We start from the raw sequence: 22141 nt of genomic DNA on the forward strand, positions 1-22141 counted from the left end.
AAGTTTAATAATACTTTGTCATGCTAGTACAAGTAAATAAATCACAGAAATTACAAAAAGTACATGACTGGAGAATTAGGCCATTTTCGATACATTAAAATTCTAACTTGGCTGTGAGGCTTGGGTGAATAAAACAAAAGAAATCACATCGAGGTCGAGTGATGAATAATTAATTTCTTTTGTTTTATTCTCCCAAACCTCGGAGCCATGTTACAATTTTAATATATCGAAAATGGCCCAGTATTGGGGGAAACTAAATTCCCATAAAAGAATATTCTCCGATATTAAACATTCTAAAAAGATTGAGAAGGGAAATTTAAATGATCTGCACCTCTCTTGTTTAAAAGCCAGGGGCATCGTTTTGTGTTGTTTACCTATTGCTTCGTTTGGCCAATTATAAAGAATCTTGTAAACGGTGCTGGTCGCTCCCTAAAAGAGGGTGATTTTGCACTTAGTGGTCGCTGTCCACCTCGAAGTTCGTAAAACATACTGCGCTTGGCGTCGTATTTTTAACTCTCTTCTCGGTGTTTGGAAATGTGATCAAACACGGCTTTTGATATGGTACTACAATGACTGATTAACACAGACCCTTTTTGAACTGTTCAGTAATTTGGAGAGAATATAAAACATGAACTATAACTATTGTAGTTTCTTTTATTGTACAGACTTGTGAACTTATAGGTGCTATATTACAATCACATCTATTACATGCGTTTGAAGATAATCTTTTTTAGTCCGTGTGTATTAAAGTGAGGGTTAGTTGTGCTAGCTTTCAAAGCATTCTTCAGCAGGGATGACTGAGTTATAGTGTTCTCCAAGACCATATGCATGGTGATGGTACCTAGAAGATTAAATCACAGGTAATTACTCAGTTTCTCATCAGGTACCAGTACTTAACCTGTAGTTAACTTTCTATAATTCCCGCCTCGTCCCCAGGCGCGGCTGCATTTCGTCGGCGAAGAGCGAGAGAAGCAAGGAGCGCGGTGCTTGATGGTTCGTCAGGCGCCTGGCATCAGGACGAGGTAGCTGTGTTTCGATACCGCGGCGGGCGTTTTAGGGGCCTTAGGAGTGAACAGGTTTCGCATACGTCTTCAGTTATTAATAAAGAGAAACAATCGTCAAGCTGGGACTTTGTAACTGAAACCCCATGACGTTTGATTCCCTACTCTCCCCTTCCCCTCAACAACGGACAAGAATGATGCAATAACCATTAATAGAGAAAAATAATCCATTCATTTTTCATCCGCGTCACACCTGACTCAAAAGCTAAGGGTAGCAAAATGGCTTTGTCTTTAATTTTGCCTCGTTCGTCCTGGCAGGAGACCATTGCTTGGTCCTGGTCTCAACAAGAAACAATGACCTAGCAAGCTTAGAAGTCTTCTTAGAACCATCATGTTAGACAATATGGAGTTTATGAAACCACGACGGCGACGCCGAGGACAACGTCGATTAAAAAATGAATTTATATTTTACCTACGAATCTCGTGACACTCTAAAGTCATTTACTTTGTTTATCGCTGTCAAACCTATCGCAAAACTAAATCCGGAACACAGCGATAAATTTGAAATAAAATTTAAAAAATTAGTCGTCGTGGTTCACGTTCTTCAGACAACGCAAAATTTGATCATTTCACGTTGTTGTTTCGCAGAGGACGGCAAAGAAATGTACCAAGAATTATAACGCACGTCCACAACCATTGTACTGCTCAGTAATTCTTCTGTTCAGTGACGTTCCCGTTGCCGTCGTGTTTTCGTAAACTCCCTAATAACACTTACGAGAGCGAAATTGGTTGTGATTCATATTCCTCTCCTATTCTTAAAACAGGAGCGTGAGCTTGGTAAACCTCTATTGGCATCTTCAGAGCTTGAGACAAAGCCTGGATCTATTGGGAAATCAGAACCACGAGATAATGAATCAACTGCTAAAATGGCAATTGACATAGCGGCTATAGCCTGTGAAAAGGCTGCTAAGGTGAAGGGCGAAAAAAAGTCGCCGGGGACGTTCAGCAAGGCGAGCCGAGCGCGGTGTGGTCACCAGAAACATGTTTCGTTGCGTAAAATAAAGCTTCCTTTGTAAATACACAGCGGATTTTGACCGATTACATAATCTCATCCACAAGAAGTTCTTTCATTTCTGAATCGCACTATATATTGCGGACTTCAAATCCTGTTCCAGCTGTCTCTTGTCATCTCTTGTCAGTGTAGCTTCCTCTAGGCGTTCAGTTAGTTGAGACGCAGCGCGAAAAACAGGGAGCGAAAAATAGGGGAGAAGCGCGCCGAGAGAAACGTCTCGAAGAGGCCATTGTTAGTGACAAACTGAATACAAACTTGACTTGCTTAATTTCTCTTTACATGTATTATAATACCATCTGATACACGACATCATTTAATTGAGATGCCGACACTGTCCTACGCAAAAATACGGGGCCTTCAAACACCGCCAAAAAATTTGACTTGTGGCCGAGTTTTTGCTTTTAGGGACCGTTCATTTTTTATAAGGTAGGGGGTGCTGGTGGGATTTGGGGGGGGGGGGGCATGCGAAAATAAATGGCTTTCGAGGGGGGGCCATCCCAAAAAAATAAGGGAAAAAGGGGGGGTCACGTGAAATATTTTAGTAAAACTTTAAAATGGCATGATGTTTGAATATCAAAAAAATTGCTATAGAATAAACATAGAAGGCAGGATACAAATTTATTATAAACTTTCCATTTGCTTTAAAAAAACGCTTGGCGACAAAAAGCATTTGTAGCTACTGAAAAGAAGTATTTAACACTGTTATTTTCGAATGCAACTTTCACTGGCAGTCATCTTCATCTCCGCTGTCGTCGAGTTCTTCGTCGCCGCTTGTGCTGCTATGGGAGTCTCTTTCACCAATGCTGCAAGAAGCAGCAATGCTTTCCGTCAGAGTGTACTCTTCAGGGTACATGAAGGTGTAAACATAATCTCTGACTTCCTGCTCAAGGTTGGTGGTGATTCTGCTTCTTGCAGCATTGGTGAAATAATTCCCTGTGCGATGTATGGCCCATCTCTTCTAAATAACGACGTGGCAACATGCTCAACTTCAATAAACTCTTCCGGGACGGCCGTTCTAGGAGGGTGCACAAGGCATTGCGGAAGATCATTTCCTAGCGGGTTTCCAACACAGATTCCATAAACTCGTTGGACGTTGTTTTCAGTCCGCTTCCTCTTTCTTTCATTTGACTTTCTGCGGTTTTCTTTTGTCCTTCTCCTTTTGTTGATGTGCTGTTTGAGTATGCCCTTGAATATGCTGTTATAATTGCTCTTCTTATTTTCTAGTGCTTCCATGTCCTGCGTGACCTTCGTCAACTTAGCTTCTATAAATTTGATCTGTTTTACATTAAAACTGTGGGCAAATTCTTCGCCCTGCTTTAAAGCAAGTCCATTGCACTGAAAGAGTGTGGAATCGTGGCATTCAACTTTTCCACCATTGCTCTGTGTTCTTTGATGGAGAAGTTCAGTTTTCTTCCATCACTGGGCTTCAACTGGTACCCTGGCATGGAAAACTCGCTCACTCACTCGCCCTTTCTGAACAGCCATCCGCACTTAGAAAGATTGCTTCTTTTGCTTGTAAGATGTCAAACTGCCTGGATCGTTCAGCTGTAAACCTTTTCTTAAACGACTCGTCGCTTTCGCCATTATTGCGCATTTTGGAATGAGCCTCTTTCATGATTATCATGGACGTGCCCCGTTCTACATCGTGCAAGACATAGCAGCACTCAACTAACGTCAAGGAGCTTAAAGCAAAAATACGCACTCAACGTATAGCATCAACCCCATTTTAAAGACGGGGTTTGCAAAAGAGGAGGAAATAAAAAGGAGGAATAAACCTATACATCGAGCGAGAGAAACACAAGCTCGATCAGATAGCTGCAAGAAACATAGGAATGTCTCTAGACAAACGTATAGCTTTCTCAAAGTAAAGCTACGGCGTCTCCGAAGGAAATCGTAGGAGAACAAATATGATATCCGTGATAACGATCTACCTACTGTGCTTGCAAACAGTTCTAATCACAGCCGGGCCCGGCGTCACAATATGGAATGCAAGTAAGCAACATGTTCACGGTAAATTTCATATTTTGTCCCTCAAAAGCAAATTCATGGAGATTTAAAAGCATATCTTGCAATAGAAATGAGCCTAAACAATGCATAAACACATGGCAAATTACAGGTGTCAAACTCAACGAGTCGACATGCAGATAACAGCGGAAACCATGCAGACCTATGACCTGTAAAAATTTGCCATAGCACGATCTAACGGCTCAACTCCACTAAAATTCCTCCTTATTACACAACATGAAGTGCCCTTCATGAATACGAGTGAAGCGACAAGAAAGGTCGAGTGACCGAACAGAGAACGGTAAATGTACAAATGTCACGAACCGTAAAAGTCTTGTAGGCTAGTCAACCCCATTTTACCTTGAAAATAAAGAAATTTTAAACCATAGATAAATTTAAACCACAACAAGTATGCTAAAATTTATAAAAAGTAATCCACTATTTGCAAGATTTGAGAACACTCGTAGCTTTTTGTTTTACCTGGACAGGGCAACATTTATACATGCCTATCACTAGAGTAGAGGTAAAAACCTTCCAAATAAAGACATCTGTAAATTAAATGTAACAATGTGTTTCACACAACACATCAACAGATTTCCAGTTTTTTCACAACACTTCGTACTTGGTTCAGTATCACAATGCAAGAGCAAGGAAAGACTCTGTTCCAGGCCACTGTTACTTCCGTAAGATTGAGAAGTTTATGAATGAGCACTATGAGGAGGGGGAGAACTACAGAGAGTTTCTAAAGTTGTCCTGTCAAGAAAAGGTAGGAGAAATTTGTTCTTTTTGTTGTGAAAGGACTGCATCACCCATAGAAAGATATCCTAAACCAGTTCCTGACCATTCCTGCCTACCGGAATACCACTACCTCTCCTACCAGAAGACCCCAAAAGAAGGGCGTGATCCAGATGACTGGCAGCCAAGGGTCCAAGCGAAGAAAGAGCATGGAGGTGGCAGGCTGGTTTTATCTGACCCAGAGAGTGTTGCTCTATTTGCAGATAAGTTTATTCTCAAATCAAAGTTTGTGGTGGATTATCTTCAGCATCTTGAAGTGCTGGAATTTAAAAGGAAAAGGAGAGCAGAAGAAAAGGCAAAGTTAAGTAGGGACGCAAAAGATAAATCATATGAGGATCATCCTTGGACTGAGTTGTGCGAAGATCTAACCAAGCTTAAAAAGCAACGTGTTCCAGAACAAAACAAGTACTTGAACCACCACGGGCTGAAGCAGCATTTGAAAAGCAGCAAGAGTGAGAAAGTAAAGGCAATTGTAAGACATTCATGCTTGCGGCAGAAGAGTCCTCTCAGAGCTGGCCAACCAACACTGAGAAATGCCAGGACATTGACACAAAATGACAACAGGGTAAGTGCTGACAGCAGTGAAACGGATGAAAGTGACAGTGATGAGTATGACAGTGATGCCATTGACTCTAGGGGAGAAGATGACTCAAGTGATGTCATTCTTGCATTCATCAATTCAGATGAGGAAGATACCAATGAGAGGCCAAATGCCACACGCTCAGGGCGAGCCATAACTAGGAGATCCGAAATTGACTTCTCTTTCTTTTGACTTGTTTTTTAAACAACAACTCTCTGTAGTATAGGGATTGTAAATATTGTCTTCATAGTGAGCACAATAACGTGAAGTAGGGGGATAATAGAGAAATATTAAAAAAGTTGAAATCTAAATATTGTTTGTTCAATTTTTTTTTGGGGGGGGGGTCATCCCAAAAAATGACCGCTATAAGGGGGGGCCATGTGAAAAAATTGGTAAGCTGAGGGGGGGTCATGCGATTTTTAAATGGTGCTTCCCAAATCCCCCCAGCCCCCCCTCCCTCATAAAAAATGAACGGTCCCTTAAATCTCAAACATTTTATTTACATGACGTAGTAACAAACCTCCAGATGTCCTCCCCATGTGGTCGTGCTGGCGATTTCTTCACAATATTGAACGAACTGATCTGCAAGGGTTGAATTAAAACATGTAACACTATATTTTAAAGGGCGAGCATTGAAGGGCGAGCTCAAAATATAGCTCAAATCATTACTTTTTAATATCAGTTGTAAGAAAATAGCAGCGCATCTAGAGAAATAAGAAAGAGAGAGAATCTTATCTGATCACCTCAATGCAGTGAGCACGCTGATCGTGGAAAAGTGAAAAACATGCCTTCCTATTGATTTACGTTATATTTCCTTTTCTCCGAGAAGAGAGTTTACTAGAAGGCTACTTGTCAGCTCAGTTCCGAGATTGCCAGGAATATCGGAATTTTGTCATGAGCTGAGTTGAAGGTCGCAATTCCTCGCCCATCTTTCTTTCGCCAAAGTCACCACACTAGCTGGCAAAACAAAAACCTAGCTCTGAGATTGTAAAAAAGGGGAGGGGCCATTCTGGCGCAAACACTCAGCGCACACCTCGGCAACCGACAAGAAAAGTTTTCACCGAGCTAGCCAAAAATGAAGTAAATTGAGTTTTTACAGAACAGTAGTTCAAACTCAATATGTACATGCTTTTATCATGTTTCGTGGTTTTCCGTTCTCGTTTGTCGCATTGCGTATTGGCTCGTGCAGGACCCTCATTCCAGAGTGTCATCGTGTTACAATTGTTACGTGAAAACTCAGATTGTTGAGGACTTATTTTGATTCAGTCCGCGCTCTTCAGAAAGCAACTGTGTATGAACAAACCGAATCTAGCATCTTGCTTCGCAAAAAGAGCACTAGAGTTTGAGAATTTCTGCCGGGGAACCCGCCTGAAAATCTCAATCCAGGCTGCTGCGGCTTTCTCTCTCAACCTAGTAATTTTATAATGATGATACGCAATAGACATAACAATTTCGGACACTTTTGGTTTGTGCTGACATCACGAATTATATTGTCCGTTGATAGCCGTTTTTTATTACTGTAAAATCTTTATACTTACGCCATTGCTGCTTGGGTATGTCCCCGGCAAAAATCAAATTTTAGGATACTTGTATTGTTGGTTGTTTATAATGTTTATGTTTGTACTGTTTATTTTACCGGTATATGTACAGTGTATACTAGATTCAAAAAAAGCAATTATATGAAAATTTATATCATTCTGGCATAACTTTTAATTTGCCTATATTTATTCTAAATTTTAATACTGCCCACAGTGCAAACATTGCGAAAAACTGGTATAAATTTAATATTTATAGGAGTTTCTCAGAATGTTTGCCCTCTACTCAATTTGAGCATAGTTACTAACTATGATGTGAGTGAGCGGTAATATAGAATATTAAATTCTGTGCATGCTCTGCGATTCACATTCCCTTTGGTTCGGCATTACTTAAACTTTCTAAAAACCTTTTCCAAAAATACTTCCCTGGCTTGTTGGTTTTCACTCGAAGATATACTGTACCTCTCACTTTACTTGAGGGAGATGAAAAAGTGAAGGAGTAAGCAAAGGTTGACTTGTGGCAAGTCTAGGCATTACTACGCTAAGTAATTCGCTGATAACTTTGTCATCCATTCAGAAGTAAAACCAAAACCAATCGTGACTTGCTCATACGGGCTTTCCCATGCTTCGCAACAGCCACATTTATACATTTTTTTCTTTGAGTTTTGATTGGCTCACCACATTATCCGAGCTCTTTGTGATTGGCCAAACCACCTTGTTCCAAAGGTCTCTCTTCTCTAGTGTTTACTTACTAATAGGTTTTGGTTTCACAACACCCAATGGAAACCTGCTCTATGATTATACTGGTTAATTATCAGGTCAAGCGCTTACTAAATTTCTCTCTTGGTTTCAAAGACCCATCAATCTTATGTGCTTTATGGCGATAATACGACATGGCATTATATTCTTGATGTTTATTTGCTTGCTTACCTGGTGTGTACAACTGACCCGTTTTTGCATCTGTTAAGAATGGCAGAAAGTCATCTTGATGGTTCAGTATGTAATCTGCTGCAAGTTTTCTTAATGTTTGCATCTCAGTCTAAAACACAAGAATAATTTTATTACATTGGGAAAATCCTTAGCTGTTTTAATGGATTATTCCAAGCTGGAAATAGAAATTCTACTTATTGCCCTGCATGTAATTTCAGTGTTAGTTCCAGGAATCAGGTAATTTGTCAAGACAACTCTTGTAGCCAGGCTGTTTGCTTGCAAATATACTAATATTGTGAGGAGAGAGTAGCTACTGATAACTGTTGAGATCTCTGGGTTAAAAAATTCAGTTGTCCTAAGTGAGTAAGAGGTACTCCCACTGAATTGCAATAAATAAGCTGATAAAATTTACAAGTTCCACAAGTTTGTGCCACCTGATTGAGTTAGGGTTTTCTTTAACCCTCAAGGTTTGACTTACATATCAAATTCCAGAACCAGTGTTCTGTAACATCATCAAACACCAAAGAGAAAGTTGAAAATATAACACACAGTGGAGCATTTTTGATCAAGTTTAATATGAAACATTGGCTAGAGTGTTTGATACATCTTCTCAGTCAAAACCAAAAACAAAAAAACAAAATAATCACAAAAAGCTAAGCTAATTAAGATGTGATATCCAAACCATCTTCATAGTTAATAATTTCATTAGCTCAAACATGATCAAGTATTAAAATGAGACGTTAAGAAAATCCTGAGAGGTTTACTTGAACTTAAGAAATAGGATGCTCTGAAAAAGGGGAACAGCTGGTTAAAAGGACACAGCTGGAAGGGGTCTCTGATTAACAATTATAAATTAAAATACCTGTTGATTTCTTCTGGACAGCTGATCAGCAACAGCATTATACAAGCTGACAAAATAATATGAAATATAAGCTGGAAAAACTCACAATAACGTCATTAGCTCTCATAGAAAAAGTACATTTACAGTGCAGAGGTTTAGGGTGCATTTTCTTAGGAAAATCCAAGATTGGATTCTTAAATCCGAAAACAGATTTTACGTTTCTTTACTTAACAGATCAATCCAAGATCACTCGGATCATGGTGCATCAAAGGAACCGAAGAATCCACCTTGGGCAAGGATTTTTTTGGTTCTTTTGATGAAGTATGATCCAGGTGATATTGGATCAATCTGTTTAGGAAAGAAACGTAAAATCCATTTTTGGATTTACGAATCCAATCTTGAATTTTCCCAAAGAAATGCACCCTTAGTAACATTACAAGATTATGACTTCCTTCATAATCAATTTTTTAGACCACAAGTATATGTCCTCCTTTAAAATTTGCTTGGTCCCTCAAGCATGATCCAGAAAAGCTCAATAGCAAGATAAAAGACACTTTCTTCAAGTTTCTATCAAGCTATAGAAATAGTCATAAAAGTTTAGAAGAACTCAAAAAAGTTGTGAAAACTCTCGCCTATCAGCTTGTGCTACATACCAATTCCCATCTGGAGAGATCTGAAGAGAGAAGAAAATCATGACCAAATTGGTGATTATAAATTACAGGCACTGACAGAGCCAATTTCAAATTGATATCCATCAAATATGGTGTTCATCAAGAAAGTATCCATACTCCTCCCATGGAAGGGTTTTGAATTGAGCCCTCTTTCGCCTCTCTTAACAATTTCCATTGGCCTCCCTTGAGGTAGCATAGGCAATTGGGTATACTCTGGAACTGCTGCACATTCTGACATACCTCTTTTATGGATAAACATTTAGACGCTAAGATTTCTTTGAGTTTCTCAGCTTCCACATTGCGTGCACTGTGCACATTTTCCAGTTCAGCTTCAGCAATTCTTTCTTCTCTTTCCCTTTCTTTAGCAGCCTTTTTGTCCTTAAAACAATAAAAACACAAATCAGAGACAACCATTAGCAGTATTTGTTTCAAATTTTAATAATTATTATCTTGAGAATTTGTCTTAAAATCAGTAAATTACTTTAAATTAATGAAAAACTTACCCTTCTTTTCTGAGCCTTTGAAAGTTTTGATTGTGATTCACTGTTATCTGCATTTAGAGACATTGCTTCTATCTCCTTGGTAACATCTTGTCCTTGACTATTTTCTCTCTACAAATCAAAAATTTACCAATGGCTGACTAACCTCAAACAAAAATAAGAAAAAAAATACAACACGACAGGCAGACAACTACATTTCCTTGATCACACCTATCATGGTTTAACTGAAGGCAATTTAAATGAAGAATAATGTTTTATCCACACAATACTGGGGCTGGCCATCGCATGCATGCAGTCATACTGAATTGTCTCCTCTGACAGCACAGAAACAGTTCATTTTGTGGGTGATGCTGTTGCTTAATAATCAGAATGCTGAACTGATAAGTCTGCTAAAGCCTGAGATCAATGTACAGTGATCTTAGACAATCCTTCAGTGCCTCTGTTCACTGACGAGTACAAATTACAGGTGACTTTCCCAACCAGTACCTAAATTATTATGTATGTGCCCTTGCTATTGTCAACTCTAAATTGTGGAAATCCAGCTCTTATTGCCACATAAACATGTACTATACCATTAAATTTGCTACATGAAAGATGAGTTACTGAAAACACTCACTGTCAAGTCATTTTTCAATACTTCAAGTTCTTTCTTTTGCCTGTTAGTTAATTCTTCCTCCAGCTTTGCAATCTCCAAAGCAACTTCCTTTTTCTTCTTTTTGTCACCCTTTGGAACAGAATGTTTCAACGACTGGATTTTGGCTGCAAAAATAATACTTTAATAAAGAATTTATTCAAAATGATACTGGTACACTTTTACATACATGTTTACAATTCATGATGTCCAGTAGCTAGTTTTAGCTTACACTAATTAATTTAGAAGGTTGTTTTGATAAAGATACAGTAACTCAAGGGGAACAAAACCGCAAGGAAATTTAAAGAATATTTTGTTTCTGTTCGAAAATTATGTAAGTCTTCATTCAACATCGACAAAACAAAAGAATAGTTTTGACTGTTTCGACCGGCCCAGGTGCTACGAACCAAAATGTAACACGACGTAGCGATGTTGGGAATGATAGAAATGACAGAAATTAGATCAAAATGATACAGCACCAGCATTGAAAAGTGAGATATAAAGAATGCAAAATACCTTGAAGTTCTTTCGCCTCTTTTTTGTGCCTTTGAAAGGCGAGTTCTAACGACGATTCCCCTTCCTCGTCCGCCATGTTTGCTGAGATGGTATTACATGAAGGTTCGAAAAACCGCAGATCAACTTGAGCCTGCGCTCGATTCCTTCCCAGGTCTCCACCTCTGCGAACGTTTCACCAACGTCGATCATGTTAAGGTTACGGTAATTTACTTCTGAATTTGTAGTAGGGTCCACGTATGGACCGTCAAAAATTGCAAAGCCGGCTATATCTCAAGCCGTCTCGCGGGGTATTGGGAAAAGTTTTCAATCAGCAATAACCGCGCCTCGGATGAACCTCACTGGCTACGGTAATGCCACTGCGCAAAGCTAATGATAGAAGTCACTTTTGAGTTCATAATGAACGCGGACAGAGGACAATTGTGGTACAGCGTAGAAGTCGCGCAGGTTTTTTCACTGAAACACAATCTTGATATTCTTCACCGGAATAAAGCTATTATTTCGTCTTTCGGATTGGAATTTTTCTAAGATGTAGATCACGGAACAAATATTAAAGTCGATTTAGTCAAATTTGTGAAGCGCCTGCGCATTTTAGACCTACCCCAGATGAAGTCAGCCATATGCGTTTCTAATAGATTATTAACGCAATCAACTGCTTTTGTTTCGTCTTTTCGGTTTTTTTTTTCTCTGAAGTTCCACTTTGTAACGATCTAAAGAAAATGTTTGGTTTTATTGGAAGTTCAATGATAGTCGACATTATCATTTTCTGCATGAAGGTGTAGAAGTACCCTGCGGTGCAGCCAGATCGACGTAGTATAGAAGGTGCTTCTTTACTTTAGGTCGGCAAAACATTTTTAGTATAGTACAGTTACATCCCAAGAAAATTAAGGTGGGTAAACGGAAAAGCTGAAAAGGTATTCGGCTACATTTTGGCTTAGGTTATCTAGGCATTTTTTTCTGATTCTCATATAAATTTCGGATGTCCCCAAATACTCGTCACTCTGAAGTGATTCCAAGATCCTTGTACATCATTTGGCCTTTCAGCTTGGGACAATGTGGGCATCACAAGGGGTCGGGATCATGGATTTGGGGGCCATTTCGGGGTTGGGGATCATTTCAGGAGCCCCAGTTATTGGAGATATGGGATGCTTACAGAGTACGGGATAACTATCTGTAAACAAAATATTACTTTCGATCATAAGTGCCCCGGATATCAGCTTCCCCCCTCTCTAGTTTAAAATGAAATAAATTCGAATTCTTATGATGCTTTACAGATTTTCTTAAAGTCCTTTCCAATAGTATTTCCGTTGTTAGATTCGCTTTCGAGCCAAATAGCGCGGATTAATTCAACTCCTCGCAAGCAACATGTATTTCGATCAACACTACTGTAACTCATTTTGAAATGTCTTTTTTTATTCCGCTTATAAGCCCCTCCCTCTCCCCTCCCCCTCCACACGGATATAGGCCCCTCTATTTATGACCCCGTCTAAAACCCCTCACGGAGGTTGTATAAGCCCAGGGAGTTTACGGTATTTGTGGGAAATATTAATGGGATAAGAGATATGTAGAACAGATTTTCCGGTATATCAAGTAGGTAAACTGTACGTTTTTGAAACTGAAATTTGAAATTTAGGGGATTCGGGATAATACAATTAGGCCATAAATCAGGATATGGGATAATCCCCCACACCCCTACCCCCATAAAAGGGCTTCTTTCAGAGCCGGGATCATTTCGGATTTGTGAATTCTACTCCGGCAAAAGAATATGCCTTGCGCCAAAAATATTTCTTACGTTGCATACAGCTAGGCTGGAAACAATAAGGTGCCTGGTGCTTCTAGGCCGTTTGATATTGATTTTTCAAAAAACTTGGGCTGCAGCCTATTTTTAGCAACTTTGTCAACAAAAACCGCTGACTAAATGATTGCGCCAAATATGGACTATTACACAATTTGATGACGTCACATAAGAAAATAACAAAGGTCACGTGGTCAAACATTCTAAGAACTTACGCAGCAGAAATCGAATTGGACAAGTTGCGGTGGAAGAGTTTAGTGTGATTTATTAGAAGAATTTTGGGCCCAAAATGAAGTGGAGCTTCAAGGAAGAACATTCCTTAGGTATTTGGAATCAATTATACCTCCATTGCTTTAGCTTTTGCCATCAGTTTAACCGCTATTTCTTATGGTGTTGCAGAGTCGAGATGTCATGAATCCGCGAAGATAAGGGCGAAGTATCCCGATAGAATTCCCGTAAGTGTGGCGCCTTGAAGTGATATTTTCGTCTTTAGAAAGCGAAATTCATTCCTTCTTTCTTTGCAGGTTGTTGTCGAGAAAGCTCCCAAGTCGTCCATTCAGGATATAGACAAAAGGAAATTTCTTGTTCCCTCAGATCTGACAGGTAATCGATAAAACAGGAAATAAACAGGCTAATTCCTTCATTCGCTCTCTCATCTTAAATGGCGTGTCTCCTCTACTTCTATAGCTTAGTTCCTTTCAGTATTAAGGGATTACTTATTTGTCATTTTTAAATTAAGACTTGAGACTTGTACTCGTCTTAGTCACGCCGATACTTAATTTATTTTTCCACAGTGGCTCAGTTTATGTACATCATCCGGAAGAGAATTCAGCTCCCTCCAGAAAAAGCAATGTTTCTTTTCGTTAACAAGGTGCTACCAACGACAAGGTTTGTGTAAAAGTCATCTATTAGGATTTGAAGGGCGATTATGTTATGTATATCTTGTATTTTTCATTGAAACAAAGATCTAAAGCCATGGGGTTTTTTCTGTAACATAAGCTTACTTTTGCAGCCAACCTTCGACTTTGTTTACATCTTCGTGTCGAGCGCAAGTACAGTGAATCGACAATATAAGCGGTTCAGGCCTTCATATTGACCGTTGTTGATTCTTTCTGCTAAGAACTGTGTTTATAGTCGTGGACTGAGCAAAATTTGGGAATTGAGCTTTGCATGGATTACGCTTCTAAACTCTACTTTAGAAAGAAAAAGTTATACTTTCCGAATGTAATTGCTTTCACTTTGTAATGTCCTGTCTGTCCGTTGTCATTCAGAGTTGTTCAATTTTGAGGACTAAACTGACGCAGAAAATCGACACAAAGTCCCTTTTTCACAGCTGAGAACTAGCAAGTCTTACAGTTCTTTGTTTGTCAACCCGGTTTACCCCTTTTGTTTAAGTCATGAGAGGGAATAGTAAGCATTCCTTAACCTCGTGATTATTTGGAATCTAACCTGGAATTTATTTTTTCTCTCGATCGATTAAATTCTAGTCTGCCTTCGTTCAGTTGTTAAACAACATTCAGGGAGTAGTGGGTTGTTCAAAGTGAAAATTTACATTTGCTGGTGGCAAAATTTTAATTCATTTTCGAGTATAATTGGCGATACGGACAATTTGGTTTGCCATAAAATGTAAGCTTTAAGTTAATAATGTTGTTGTTCCATTACAAAAGATTAATACTTAGTGCGAAATATTTCTGGTGTAAATTAGATATTTCATGCTATTCACCAAGTAGAGTAAGTCTAAAATTTAGCCATTTTTCGAATTAAATATAGGGAACAAAGTTCACTTTCATAAGATATTTTACTGAAAACTTCATTTTGTTTTTAATCTGACGGTGTACTGCAGATGCCCTTAAATGCATTTCGCAGCTAAAATTTTAAATAAGATTAGCTACACCTTCAGCGACAACATTTGTCATTTCTACCAACTTAACAATTATGCTCAAAAACTACAATAAAATGGCAAAAGTTTATTTTGCTTGCAATTGTGTGATCCTGTAGATAAAGTAGGCAGCCAAATTGTATAAATATGAAAACATAAGCAAGTAATAATTACAATATTTGTCATAGGGACATAGTTTTAATTCAGATTTAATACAGAGTTGTTAAATGTATCAAATAACGTTTCCCCAGTATAATCACTGGAGATTGTACATGTAGTTTCACAGTACCCTCTCAGGTCAAGGGCTCAAGGAATAACATCGAAAGAACAAATTGAATATATCCGAACTCTAGGGTTTCAGTCACAATGACCAAACGAGTGACGCTCTAGAAAAAATCAAAAACCAGAACTAGAAAATGCCTGGTGGTTTGATGGTAAACATGCATTTAAGGTCATTCCCCAGTATTGCATTGCGCATCCTTACTGTGCATAATTTATGGTGTCATTAGTGCGCATTTGTGCACGCGCACATTGAAAACATGGCGGATGTGCCTTGATATTGAGTTCTGTCAGTTGAAAAATGGCTGTAGCTCACTAACAAGCTTGGGCACCCCAAATTTTTTTCCAGTCATTTTAATCAACTAATCATTAGCTTTGCACGAGAAAAGACTTACCTGATTTCTATTGTTGAAAATTGAATAAATAAGGAAAATAGCAGCTGCACTGTAGTCTTTTCTGTTTTGCAGTTTGATAGCCGTGGCAAGCAATTTGGTTGCAATATTTTAACAAGGATTCAGCTGTCTGTCAAAATAAAACTTAAAAAGTTTATTTGTGTCCAACACAAGTATTGACTGTAGTTTGAGGCGTGTTTTCATGAATCTGGGCTCACAAAGAGTTTACAATGATTTTGGTAAAGCAATACCCCCTGTGGAGGGGTATTTTAGGGTTTGTTATCGTCAGTGTGCAGAGAGCTTCATTTCAGAAGGTGAGGCTTGCACCTGGCTGGGATTGTGTTGTGCAATACCATATAATAATTTTATAATAGTTACCTCATTTGATACCTCATTTTCTCAATCAATTGCTAACCTTGACGTTTATTTTATTTGGCTTGGAGGACCAGGCCCTTGTTGTTCAAACGATAGACAACACCATCCACCATATAAATCACTATCCAGTAGATAAGTGTTAACAAAACAAACCAGCTATACACTGGATAGTGATTTATCCATTGGACAACATTATCCAGCCTTTCAACAACCGGGACCAGATATTTGATTCCTACGGTTTATTTGAGCCCCGTGTTTACTTAGGCAAGGGTTGTTATTCATTATAGCTTATTAAACCACAAATAAGTGCTTTAGGGACTTATTTACAACTCCGACCTGGTCTTTAACAGAGAAAATTGGTATAATTGCATGTGAACTTAAATGGACCCAAGGTTTCTGGTGGCCTGTGCATTGATTCCTTTTGACCTTAAGTGGGTAACTGGCATTACTAACTACACCACTTTTTCTTTTTTTTTTTCAGTTCAACAATGGGTTCCATCTATGAAGAACATAAAGATGAAGATGGATTTTTGTACATTGCCTACAGCGGAGAAAACACCTTTGGAATGTGATCGGCATAGTTCAGACCTCTAGTTTGAACTAACTTTTACTCTTGAACTGTCAGTTTTCCTATAAATTTTTTTGGGGGTGTTATTAGCTTTAGTAGTCTGGTGAAATACAAGTTGGTTTGAAGAAACAAATGCAGCAACTAAAGAACCAATTACAACTAGTTTTTTTCTGGGTTTTTCTGTTTGATGTACACAGCAAAATGTGCAAGTTCCAAGTATTTTAAAGTACACAACCAAGTTGAGCAAAGTAAAGCATTGTTGTGAAGATAAATTGGACTTTTCTAATAAGAACTTTGGATTGTAAAATAGCATAATCATTGGAAACTGCATTGTAAATACTTGCATATGTAGAAATGGCACACTTGAACAGAGCAAGTGCATCCTTGCTAGTTACACCATCTTGTGTTTTCCTTTTAACAAACTTTGATTGGATATAGTCATCTGCAGTGTGGTTATTCAATTATTGTTAAAATATACTTACAGATGCAGTTCATGGATGGCATTTCAAGTTTTACAGACAAGTTTACACAATGTAAAATCCCCCGTAACTTTGGACAACAAGTAAAAAACTGAAATCTTTAATAATATCTTGAATGTTAAGCTTGAAAGAAGTGATTTTTCTCTGATTGTGACATGTTCAAAATGAAATTTTGTCGTGTATAATCCAAAAAAGTTCTGTTTTACAATCAAGACATTTCCAATCCTGTGAAAGTTGAGAGTTCCTCGGGCTTAAGGGACCAAGTAGGAAATGTTCTGATGAACTTTTCTCTGGCATCATTGTAGGTTGGAGTTCCTCTCTTGGCTTCTCTGTAATTCCTTGCTAATTGGTTTTGTCTGGAAATACAAGATCATGTATACTCAAGTCAGAGCAATTTTCATGTAACCTCCAATGAATAAATTTGTATTCACTAATCTAAAGTGTCGTGGTGTGGTTGTAGTTTGACTTTCTCTCTTTTTGCTTACTTGTACTAAATTAAATACAGATTTGGTGACAACGTGGGCACCAACAAGACATGTCAGCCCCCTTACACATGTAGTGATAGCAAATTGGTAAAACCAGGACTTTGGGAGAAAGTAAGACTCTCCAATAATTATTCATAAAATAATAATTTTTTTCAGCAAACCCAATTATTTCTTAACCTTGCAAAAAGAACTTGTGACCCTAGGAAGAATTCTCAAAACACCTTTTGGTTCTGTTATATAGAGCTGTGAAGGTTGACTAAAATTCTAGGACCATTTTGTCACATGCCTTTTCTCTCTCAAAATTATGAATTGTCTAAGGGCTTTTTCTCTAGGTGAGATACAAATATATTTTACAGCTAATTACAAGGTGCAGTTTGAAACCTGAAAGTCAACAAAGACTTGAGAACAAAGTTGTAATATTGAGTTTGTTTGTGTTAGGTTTTATCCCAGATTTCCTAAGCCAGAATTCAGTAAGAAGACCCTGTCAGTAAATAGTGTCTACTACCTCAAGGATACTGGAAGCTTAACATCTTGAATGTTTGTAACAAGAGCTTTGAATGTCTCGAAAAGACTTCCTTTGTTGATGCACACCCTGAAAAAAAAGGCATGAATTTGTTTGGAAAGTAAAGTCAAGCACCAAGTCTGTACCACTTCATGACAGTAACACTTGTCTAGTTACATGTAAAAGGTTGATATCCCTGGTAATATTGTTTTGATCTTTTAATCTTTCAATGTTGCAAGGAGAGACTTTGAAATGAATGATGGTGGATATTACAGATTGAGTTAAATTGTCACAGCCTGTGAGTTACCTTGCCTTTGATGATGAAAGGTTCTTTTTGGTGACACCCTGTCTTAGGCCATTAACAGAGACCTCGTGGAAGAAGGGTTCTTTGATCCAGATAATAGCTGAAAATATTCAAGGAAAAATAGTTATGCATTGAACCTGCTCAACTCTAACTGCTTAGTGATTGCCATCTATTGACTGACTGATCGATGGCTGACTGATGGATTGACCAACCTACTGCCCTGAAGTGACTGAGTTACAAACTGATGATATCCACCGACTGACAGACTGAATAGCCAGCCTGCAAGCAAGCTCTGGGGATGGTGGGTAAGGATTGGGGATGGAAATGGGAGAAGGAGCCCCTTTCCTTCCCCACCCCCTTTTACCCCAAGAGCTGAGAACTTACTTGCAGGTTACTGACTAATGATGTTGACAAATTAAGTTTTACAGATATACTGGTGGGAGTAAAAACAAAAAAATGTAATTTACCTGTGGAGGAAGGTGATAATTTACCCTGCCTCTGTTCCATAACTTTAATTCTGCTCTGTTCAAATAAAATGTCAGCCTGGAAAATCTTAGGCCTATGAACACAGAAAGGTTCAGTCAAATTCAGAGGGTCACTTAAAGCCCGCTCATAGATACCCCTCCTCATAGCAGCTTCGTCAAAAGGGCAGCTACCAACAATGACTGACGAAAGGTACACTGGTGATGTCATGAAGTATGACAGAAGGGCCCCTTGACAACCAAGTACATTCCATTTCATTATTTTATCACTACATGACATTGATAGTGTAGGGTCACCACGCCCTGGTTTAGTGCGCAAAACACCAACAGTGTGGTATCCTGAACCAGACTGATGAGGGTCTTGTTTACTGCCTGGAACACATTTTGCACCAGTCCTGTGTACATCCTTGTACTGCTTAATATCAGTTTGTTGCTTGTTGTTACATTTACCATCAAGTACACATTCAGAGGTCTCAATAATGTCAACATGGATATTTTCTAGGTTTGATTTTATTGCTTTCTCTTCCTGATCCTTACTGCTATGGTCCACATTCAAATTATCAAAATGTGCCTGTCTTGTATCGAACAGCTCCATAGAAATTTCTGCCAAGCTTCCATCAGGTTTGTGGTTACCCTCCTGAAAGCATAATTTTGCCTCATTGTCCTTTTCCACCATAGGTGTTTTATCCAATCTTTCCATCAATCTCTCAGAATTACAACAATCATCCAATGAATTACTGGAAGGTATGTCAATCTCTAAACAAATTTTCTTTGGAGGGCTTATCACTTCATGACAAGAAAGGCATTTTTTCTTTTGAGGTTTGAGATTTTGATTCTTCAAGGATGGAACAACCAAAGTGTCATCTTCCTCTGCTTTTGGAAATATTGATGCATCACCACCTGGAAAAAAGATAAGAATTGTACTTGTGAGAACTTTTAAAAATCATTCACTCTCTATAAATAATGTTTTAAAAATTGGTATTGAATCAAGTTAATTATTGACTAAATGCTGGGCTGAATAAATTAGGATATTCTCTATCTCACTGTATGGTCAGTAATTATGAAGAACAGCTCCCTGCAAGAAACTTGGTTGCCTGTCAGCCAACAATTGACTGACAGTGAACCAACAGTTTTTTGTTTTTTTTTTCCAGGGAGCTGTTCTTCACTTTACTACATGGTCTAACAATCTACAATGTGCTATGTGAAGCACTCAGAAGTTCTATGTTCATTCAAATCCTTGGTTATCTTACTTGGACATGCATGTAGATTTTTGTGGTTCAAAAGTAAATCTACTGTACTTCAGTCTATTTCCAAAGCCAATGATCTAATTTGAAAAAATTATCAGCCTATCTGGGCTAACCCTTAAGCATCCAGTCAGTCATATTTAAATGCAAGTTCAAACCTGTGTGGTGATCGGAGAGCCTAAAAAAGTTAAAATCTCAATGAAACAAAGTACTCACAAGGTGTATGCGAAGTGAAAAGATGGAAGGACACTCCATTTTTCAGTGCACATAAATTGCTTTCTTCCTGGAAATGAAATACACCTGGCTGCTTATTGTATGCATTCTGCAACTGCTGGTAAAGATACCTAGAGAAGAGAAAAATTAATAATTCAAGAGTTACCATTTTATATTGATCATCTTTCTTGTGCTTGATATAGCATTTTTGTCTTAGTGCTGGGTTCAAGCTCTGGCTAGGGTCATTGCATTGTTTTTCTTGGGCATCTAGATGTGTCATTGGGTACAGGCACCCACAAAAGAACAAAAAATTACCACACTGGGGACAAACCCTGCAACTGAATAACATCCCCATCCAGGGGGGAGTAGAAATAGTCCCAGTAGCTTCATACTGTAGAAACCTGGATAAGCTCCTGACCAGCAGTATGGACCAATTAGCCTGATGAAGGCTTTCACCTTCTGAGCACTAAGCACTCGGAACTTAATTGAAATTAAAAACATCAGTAGGTCAAACCTGAGAAAACCTCTCCTGGCAATCACTTCTGCATGGCTGTCATTTAAAATGATTCCTGCAAACATATTAGAATGTTTACTGCAGGTTTTGAGATTAAAATTAAATAAAAATTCTCCTTTCTAAAGACAGTAAGGAGGTAACCTGTAATAAGGTGTTCTTTTTTCCATGTTAAGGACTTGGGTCTAGTCACATAAAAAATAGTACCAAGGAATTTAGCCTGCGAAGCAGGCATAAAACAAGGAAAACAGAGAGAGTGGGAACCTCCCTATTGCATCCACATTTATGCCTGTAATGCAGGTTACAAGGAGTTGTGTTAGAATTATTCTGGAAGTTTTGAAATGAATTTGGTAATGTGTGTTTGGGGGAGAAGGGTCATAAATTTTTACCAAGAGTTTTGAGATGACTCATGTTCTAGTTAGATAGAAATATTATTAAATAAATATTTACATTAAACTATTAGTTTTTAAAATCATTAGGTAGCCCCAGTAGTTGTTCATGGGGGAGGAAGATTGCATGATGAGCCCAAAGAATGTCTGTATAGGAGGCTATATCTTTGGTGACATTATAATAATGGGAGTTTATGGTAAGAGTTTTGGTAAGAGCTGGCTTTTACAAAACGTTGGGGGTGAAAAAAATTGGGAAATTTGAAAGGGGAAGCATTTTAATCTGAGTATTTTTTTCTGAGGCAGGAGGATATGGTGTCCAGTCAAAGATTTATTCATACCAACTGTCACTTTTGTTCCCTTGGGTACCCCGTCTGGGACAACTTGTTACCTTGATTGCTCATTTTGCTTTTTCCAATGCATTTGGAACCAGTTCCCATGGCAACCACATCCACAGAGTACTCTGATAAGGGCTTGTCATTATCATCTAAATGAATACAAACAAAGACTAACTTAGATCAAATGTGGCGTGAAACGTGAAGCGGCGACAGCACAAGCTAAGTCAGTTTAATTTAAAAGTTATCGCTGTATTTATAGCATTCTCGTGAAAGTGAAAAGTTATAAGAAAGATGGCTTTCTCTAACTGACTATCTCCTTCGTCACAATGACAACTTCAAAACGCTATCAAATGTTTTAAATGCTGGCAATTGACCTCGTTCCTGTACGAGCACAATGGCTGCCAGTAGTGTCCACTCATGGTTCGCTTGAGGTTTGCCCCTCTTGTTCAACGTCTTGAAATGCTCGCAACACAACTGAGCCACCTTGTTGGCAAAATTATCATCTTCTTGCCAACAATCCATGAAGCAAAAAGTGCTAGAGGTTAATGAAGAAGTCTAAAAGGAGGATTGAAAGACGACCACATTTCATCCGCCATCTTGGACGAGGCTAAACTTCAATACACTGGGCCTAGTGAGCAAATTAACACTATGAGGAGAGAGGTAAAGTAACAGTTGATTTTGTCTAGGTAAAACTTCATGTCCTTGAGTAGCAATGTGCGACGCGAGAGACTTGAATATTGTCAACAACTTCTTTTAATATCATCGGAGTGTTTTTCTAAATTTAGATTGTTCTAATCCCCTTTTTATCGTTCCCAAAGTAACCGCACTGGAGCTCC

General features: G+C 38.5%; 3 protein-coding genes and 1 non-coding gene across 5 annotated transcripts; 1 reads left to right on the forward strand and 3 right to left on the reverse strand.

Moving 5' to 3' along the window:
• Positions 1–634: 634 nt before the first annotated feature.
• LOC110061330 (deubiquitinase OTUD6B-like) lies at positions 635–11199 on the reverse strand. 2 transcript variants are annotated; one of them, XM_020768173.2, is made up of 10 exons: positions 11077–11199; positions 10546–10688; positions 9933–10040; positions 9670–9807; positions 9412–9431; positions 8780–8825; positions 7918–8026; positions 5973–6034; positions 1777–1883; positions 635–841 (listed from the first exon to the last, which is right to left on the reverse strand). In XM_020768173.2, exons 1-10 carry the CDS (start codon positions 11150–11152, stop codon positions 766–768), a joined length of 885 nt encoding a protein of 294 aa, XP_020623832.1. In that variant the 5' UTR covers positions 11153–11199; the 3' UTR covers positions 635–765. The 2 variants fall into 2 exon arrangements, with proteins under 2 accessions (XP_020623832.1, XP_020623841.1); XM_020768182.2 differs by having other exon boundaries at positions 7936–8026; positions 11077–11174.
• A 106-nt stretch (positions 11200–11305) lies between these two features.
• Positions 11306–11444, reverse strand: LOC149106685 (U4 spliceosomal RNA). The gene has a single exon (XR_016210068.1). It is a non-coding gene; the product is annotated as a U4 spliceosomal RNA (small nuclear RNA).
• Positions 11445–13045: 1601 nt separating this feature from the next.
• On the forward strand, positions 13046–17280 carry LOC110062090 (gamma-aminobutyric acid receptor-associated protein-like 2). Its single transcript, XM_020768950.2, has 5 exons — positions 13046–13191; positions 13268–13323; positions 13393–13471; positions 13663–13756; positions 16275–17280. The coding sequence occupies exons 1-5, from the start codon at positions 13158–13160 to the stop codon at positions 16363–16365; spliced, it is 354 nt and encodes a 117-aa protein (XP_020624609.1). The 5' UTR covers positions 13046–13157; the 3' UTR covers positions 16366–17280.
• LOC110062064 (tRNA-specific adenosine deaminase 1-like) lies at positions 16255–21912 on the reverse strand. The gene is made up of 8 exons (XM_089298062.1): positions 21680–21912; positions 21359–21454; positions 20585–20639; positions 20074–20201; positions 18599–19513; positions 18135–18231; positions 17831–17917; positions 16255–17196 (listed from the first exon to the last, which is right to left on the reverse strand). Exons 1-8 carry the CDS (start codon positions 21825–21827, stop codon positions 17049–17051), a joined length of 1674 nt encoding a protein of 557 aa, XP_089154188.1. The 5' UTR covers positions 21828–21912; the 3' UTR covers positions 16255–17048.
• Between the last annotated feature and the right edge of the window lie 229 nt (positions 21913–22141).

The sequence above is a fragment of the Orbicella faveolata genome, unplaced genomic scaffold, assembly GCF_042242905.1.
Source record: "Orbicella faveolata isolate gen_17 unplaced genomic scaffold, um_ofav_v1 contig_3, whole genome shotgun sequence".
In the NCBI taxonomy this organism is placed as follows: Eukaryota; Metazoa; Cnidaria; class Anthozoa; order Scleractinia; family Merulinidae; genus Orbicella; species Orbicella faveolata.

What these genes read in the sequence shown, in the direction of transcription:
- LOC110061330 (XM_020768173.2), bottom strand. Translation starts at nt 11,152, where the DNA reads ATGGCGGACGAGGAAGGGGAATCGTCGTTAGAACTCGCCTTTCAAAGG. An exon ending in TATTGAAAAATGACTTGACA is followed by an intron (nt 10,041 to 10,545) that starts GTGAGTGTTTTC and finishes TTTGATTTGTAG; the next exon opens with AGAGAAAATAGTCAAGGACA. An exon ending in GGGTCAGTTGTACACACCAG is followed by an intron (nt 6,035 to 7,917) that starts GTAAGCAAGCAA and finishes CAACCCTTGCAG; the next exon opens with ATCAGTTCGTTCAATATTGT.
- LOC110062090 (XM_020768950.2), top strand. Translation starts at nt 13,158, where the DNA reads ATGAAGTGGAGCTTCAAGGAAGAACATTCCTTAG. An exon ending in CAAGGAAGAACATTCCTTAG is followed by an intron (nt 13,192 to 13,267) that starts GTATTTGGAATC and finishes ATGGTGTTGCAG; the next exon opens with AGTCGAGATGTCATGAATCC. An exon ending in AGTATCCCGATAGAATTCCC is followed by an intron (nt 13,324 to 13,392) that starts GTAAGTGTGGCG and finishes CTTTCTTTGCAG; the next exon opens with GTTGTTGTCGAGAAAGCTCC.
- LOC110062064 (XM_089298062.1), bottom strand. Translation starts at nt 21,827, where the DNA reads ATGGATTGTTGGCAAGAAGATGATAATTTTGCCAACAAGGTGGCTCAG. An exon ending in TGTGCTCGTACAGGAACGAG is followed by an intron (nt 21,455 to 21,679) that starts GTCAATTGCCAG and finishes GTATTCATTTAG; the next exon opens with ATGATAATGACAAGCCCTTA. An exon ending in AAGCAAAATGAGCAATCAAG is followed by an intron (nt 20,640 to 21,358) that starts GTAACAAGTTGT and finishes ATATGTTTGCAG; the next exon opens with GAATCATTTTAAATGACAGC.